Consider the following 6,013-nt stretch of genomic DNA (forward strand, 5'->3'; position numbering starts at 1 on the left):
CGCTGCCCCTGGAGCACTTCCTGCAGAGGATGGCCCGGAGACCCCGGCCCCAGCAGTTCTTCGGCCTGATGGGCAAGCGGGACGCGGGTGAGCGGGCAGGGGTGGCTCCCTCGCTGCATGATGCCTCTTCCCCCAGGGCCGCTCCAAACTTTACAGCGGTTGTCGCTCGATTTCAACGCATTAAACCTTCCCCTAAAATTGTGACGCAAGTTGTTTGGGTTTAGTTCTAGTTTGCGGGGTGTTTGGGCTTTTTTTTGTTTTATTTTTTTCCCCTCAAGTTTAATATCAGATAAACCCACCTATTGGAAAAGAGTGGGCTTCACGTTAAAGTGCTGAGCGCACACCAATGCAATACCCGCAAGGACCGTCGCGACAATTCGTAGGTCGGCATTTCCCCAGTCCCCAAATTGTGTGGAAATTGTGTGTACAATTAGTGCCGTGTTTTCTGCATGTTTACTGAATCAAGGCTTGGTCAAAGCAACTTGGAGCCGAACGGATCTAAATTGCGTGGGTTTAGCTGGAACAAGATTTTGTAGTCTGTTCAAAAAGAAATGCAGTTGTAAATGATCACCTTAGTTTCCCTTAAGTGGAATATGTCTAGGGTGGTTTCTGTATCTGATTCTTCAAAGCATTGCAGTAACATCATATGTATATGCCAGTCTTTTCAACAACTCTTTTTCCTTTTTTTTTCTCTTTCCTTTCCTCTTCCAATCAGGATATGGCCAGATCTCTCACAAAAGTAAGTTAAAAAAACCTGCTAATACTTTAAGTAGTTATTAGAAGATATTCAAATAGGGAATGGTGTATTTGAGGGGATTAGTTAGAAGGTGACTGGGTTCAGCTGGGGACTGGCAGCACTGGTGGTGCAGAAATGTTCTGTCAAAGGCTTGAGCTCCCCCTCACCCCTGCCAGTGCAGCCGTGAGCCCATACCTCAGCTGAGCCACCACAAGCTTTGAGATTGCAATCGGTGTTAATGTGTGGATGTTGCAGCTCTCTCTTATTTCCCATGGGGGGGATTCTGTAAGCCTCTCTCACAGGCAAGCCTGCCAGACTCGGAGAGGAGCAATTAAGACGGCAAAATCTGGAAAATTAGAATAGTGAATTCCCAAATCCCCGAGAATGATTCCACGGGACTGCCTATGTCATTGCACGTGAGATATTGTAGCTGCGCTCTCGGCGCTGCCTGGGTGGGAATCAGACCCCCGCTCGCAGCAGGGGCAGATTGATGATGTGCTGCCGTACAAACAAGCGATCTTGCCCCATTAATAAGCATGACTTGCTTTGCTTCCGTGTAACACCAAGTGGGAGGCGGTGTCAGCAGCGTGGTTTTACCTTGCTCTGCACAGTAATAGTTTTATTCTCTGAATTTATCTGAAGATGCTTAGATAGGAGCCGGAAGACTTTTAATAAGTAAAAATGATCTTGTATTCTGTGAGACTTCCTCTGTCCACAGAGGTCAATAACTGTCCCGGTGTTTTGTGAGCCAAAGATTTTATCGCTAGGATTATGTATTGGAAGACCAATTAAAGAGTCCGATACAAAACTCATGCCAAATTACCTGCTGACTAGAGTAAAAAATTATAGCTTTCTGAAACCGCTTCAGCTTGAATTAATACCTGTGAGGTCTGAGGGTCATTCGTCTTGCTTTGTAGGTGAATTAGTCAAGCAAAATTCTTTCCAAAGAGAAATTTCTAAGTTTGCCTCAAAAGTCATCTTAGAGAAAGAAGGATGACTCCTTTTCATTCCTTATCTGAAACTATAGGGACCACTATATCTGATACGTACTGTAGGCCAAAACTTGGAGTAATTTATTCTTTACATGTCCAGTGCCTTGAGGAGTACTAATGGGACAGGAAGGTAATACCTGAACTTGTAAATATTCCAAAAATAGAGCCAGACTGTCTAGCTCAAACGTGTCCAGACATAGAATCCCATTGGCTTCCTCTCCAGTAAGGGCTCTGCCTGACCTGCAAGGAAAATTTTTCTTCCACGTTACAGAAAAAATCCACCAAGAGGTAGATGAGATGCACCACACAGATGTAGGCTATTCCAAGTCACTGAGGACTTGTGCATTTGCTGAAATCAATAGCAGTTGTACTGGGAGAGAAGTAAGACTCCGTTGTTTGCCATTGTTTTTCCATTATACTTAAAAAAACCAAACCAAAAAGTCTGTCTGAGTTAATGAGAAGATGTCTACTCTCTGGCCTGTGCCTGGGTCTAACCTGTTTAAGTCTGATTAGTCAGACTGATGTTTGTTCTCCGTTGACTGAGTTTGGTGGGAACAACTAGACTGTGAGACAAACAGTTTTGGAGCCTGTGTCTTCCCTCCCTACGAGAACACATTATCTTAAACCCCTGCCCATTTAAAATGTGTTACAACACCCCCAAATATGTTTCTTTTTCAGGGCATAAAACGGACTCCTTTGTTGGACTTATGGGCAAAAGATCTTTAAATTCTGGTATGTATATGACTAGATCTGGTACTCAGTAATATACAGCCTCTTCATTCTGTTGCCTCTGTTCTCTCTCAGTGGATGGAAGCAGCAGGCTTTATGTAGCGTAGACCCAGAGTTCTCTGAAAAAGGATCAGGATTTTCTTTGTTAACCAAGATATTTCAGGGTCCACTTCACTCCAACACTTGAGATGATCAGGCTGGTCTGAGCTGCAGGCAAGGTCAGGTCGAAGTCCCCCCGGGGCATTTTCCTTACTGCCCCATCCTCACCAGCAGCATTTTCTGCTGGTTGCCACAGTGCTAACACAAAAACCCCCTACATTTTACTGACACATCAACAAAAATTCAGAGGCTGAAAATGTAAAGCTCATTTAAGCTTGTGATCCAAATCCAGATGTCCCCAGGTAAAGGAATATCCTCATTGTCTCTGGAGACTGATAGTCCTCAAACTTGGAGCAGAAGGTGGAAGAGCAGAGATCTGCCATTAACACCACCTCATTCTGCAGGTCGAGCTGTTAAATATTCCCAGCCTCTTCCATCTTTTCATTTTACCTAAAAAAAAAAAAATAAAAAAATTAAGAAGCATTTTAAGCTTTGAACTGATACTGTGAATTGGTGTTATCTTCCCATAGCATCCATATAGGGCAGAATCCTCCTCCCTCGCGTGCGCAGCCCCTGTGGGTAACGGCAGACTGCCAGTAGCTCTCGCTTCCCTGTGCCATAAGGCTGTACCGAGGAAACTCCTCACTGTGAACCACAAAGTATCAGTTAATTCCCCAGAATAGGAATTAAAAAAATAAAAAAGCCCTGATATGTATTCCATGTCTCTGAAATAGTTCTCCCTGTTTTGTTAAATGGATGATAAAAGTTAAATTACTAGCTGACACCTTTATATTATGTGGATACACGCTGTGATCTATATTCTGCAATTATGGTTGTCAGTAACTTTTATTTTCAATTAAACCCTGTTCAGACTAGTAATATTGCTCTCTGCATCATTTTGCAAATTGCTATGTATCACGAATAATTTTGTACAATTTTATCTGTGGTGGCAATAGCTATTAAATGCATAATACCTGTAAATATACCTGCTAGCACAAAAGTAAGTAGCCTGGAAGTAATAAATTGGGTTTGGTTTCCATTGGGATTACATTTACGTTAATACCAGAATGTAAAATACAGCAAATGTTTAAAAAAGGCAAAGATTTTATTGCCCTAATTTCAAAATTGCTGGTGTAGTCAGGATACTGTTATGTGGTATTTGTAACAAAGGGGATTAATGAAATTTTACTCCGTCGGGCTACGTAGCACCTGCCTGAGAGGTAAAACTAGAATTTGCTGCTTTTCTGCCCGATTCCCTGAGAGGAAAATGGTAAGAAGTTGCTTCTGCTCCTCTGGAGGAGAAGATAGGTCCTAAGTACTGTGTAATCAAAGCAAGATCAAGTGGCTGAGGGAACTGGGGTTGTTTAGCCTGGAGAAGAGGAGGCTGAGGGGAGACCTGATCGCCCTCTACAACCGCCTGACAGGAGGGTGTAGTGAGGTGGGGGTCGGCCTCTTCTCCCAGGTAATGGGCAATAGGACGAGGGGACATGGCATCAAGTTGTGCCAGCGGAGGTTTAGGTTGGACATTAGGAGAAATTTCTTGATCAAAAAGGTTTGTCAAGCACTGGAAAGGGCTGCCCAGAGAGGTGGTAGAGTCCTCATCCCTGGAGGTATTTAAAAGAAGGGTAGATGAGGTGCTTAGGGACATGGTTTAGTGGTGGGTTGGCAGGGTTAGGTTAATGGTTGGACTTGATGATCTTAAAGGTCTTTTACAACCTAAATGATTCTATGATTCTAAGATCATGAGTGTGTGCTAGGACTGTCCTTACTTCTCCCTGATGAAAGATACTTAAGGGCCTTTTCTTGGTGCTGTGCCTTGGTGCCATGGTTTTCTTCTGCAGAAAGCCCCTGAGTCCCCTGGCCATGCGTAGGAGTTGACACCGCCCCGCTGCTGGGTGTGAGTGCGGGCTGATTTAAAGCCTGGTGTGACAAAGCAGAGTAGTGGGGTGCGGGTGTCTCAATTCCTGGTTTGGTAGAACGGGGTGTGACACTGACTGTCTCCCTGGCTGGGCAGTCTGTCAGATGAACAGTCCAGGTAAAAGCTAGAAAACAGTCACATGTACAATAAAGATACCATAACAATCCATATTGAGAAAGAAAACTCAGCTCATTTTGCATTTAGCCTGGTGAAAACTGAAGTCTTGCTAATTTAAAACCGTCACTGATCCAAAATGCCAGCTCCCTGCAAGATGCAGCACTGAATCCCCCCAGACTGGCTTGCATTGCATGCAGTAGTCAGGCATGCATACGCTCCATGAAAGCCATCCTCCCTTCGGGGTCGAAGCAAAGATGACGCTGGTGACCAGCTATGTCACCCCATGGTCAGGCTCTGCCCAAGAAGGGCTCTCTGGGTTTCCCAGCCATTTCAAAAGAGCAAGAAGGAGAGATCTACTGCTACTAAATGCTAAATATGTCACTGAAGGCTGTTAGGCTGTGGTTGGTCCACAGGGTTGTCTGAGGTTTGCTTAGCTCCTGCTGCAGATTTCAGTAAAAGGTATCACTGTGTGCAGGGCTTGGGGACAGGGAGGGTTTAAACCTGGCAAAGAGCCAGATTGCAGGACAGGAGGTGGCCGTGGCGATGCAGAAAGCCTCTACCCACAAATTGATCTGAGTGCTCAGATCCCATCAGTTAGATGGATTACGGGAATGTAAAAAGGCTCTGAGTTAATGGTGCTTCAAGCAGCTCAATAGATGAGAGGTAGAAAGCACTGCTCAGACCTTCAGCCTCCTGGAGGACAGTGTAGTCTGAAGGGTAAAACCAAATGAAAACAGCTCAGGGCTGTGTCAGGATGCCTCATCTCCGGTCCAAGCGTTCTGGCGGGGTCCGGCGGTGACCCAGCAGGCTGCAGGTCTCCAATGTTTTCTTGTGCTTGCTGGGGTTTACTCAAGGCTGCACCGCGTGCTTCATTCTGCTTCGTTTTTTGCAGGATCCTCTGAAAGGAGCATAGCACAGAATTACGAACGGAGGCGTAAATGAGACATTCCCACGCATTATTTATTAAACTTCATTTGTTCCAATGGCCAATGCAGTGTAATATAAACTAACCGCTGTACGGAATAATTATTTATTTAATAATAACCGATGGTTTGGGGTTTTCTTTTTGAGTTGTACATTCAATAAAAGGATTATTTTTCATATTGTGGCAGCGATACATGTTGTGTAGGTGCGTTGTGGTTCTGAAAGGACCAGCAACCCTGGTGACGTCTCACAACAAAGCACATTGTTTGATATGACCCGTAAAGTTATGTTCACTAAACAAGGAGAATATTCTTTTGTTTGTTGAAAGCGAGTCTATCAGCTTCACAGCCAGTGCAGAACAGAGCTGATGTACAGTCTAGTGCCTCAATTTGTTTTCATGGTTTATAATGTACTGTAATTTCCGTATCAAAAAATATATTTGTATCATTGCAGCATGTTTTATGTTTTGTGACTACGTACCTATATATTTTAAAAAGC

General features: G+C 44.2%; 1 protein-coding gene across 1 annotated transcript; it reads left to right on the forward strand.

Annotated features, from left to right (window-relative positions):
* Window positions 1-5: 5 nt before the first annotated feature.
* TAC1 (tachykinin precursor 1) lies at window positions 6-5,533 on the forward strand (the record flags this gene model as incomplete). Its single annotated transcript, XM_009642013.2, has 4 exons — window positions 6-87; window positions 716-739; window positions 2,407-2,460; window positions 5,484-5,533. Coding segments are annotated over 4 exons (210 nt in total), but the record flags the coding sequence as incomplete, so codon positions are not given.
* Window positions 5,534-6,013: the final 480 nt, after the last annotated feature.

This window comes from Egretta garzetta, unplaced genomic scaffold (genome assembly GCF_000687185.1).
Source record: "Egretta garzetta isolate BGI_Z169 unplaced genomic scaffold, ASM68718v1 scaffold30, whole genome shotgun sequence".
In the NCBI taxonomy this organism is placed as follows: domain Eukaryota; kingdom Metazoa; phylum Chordata; class Aves; order Pelecaniformes; family Ardeidae; genus Egretta; species Egretta garzetta.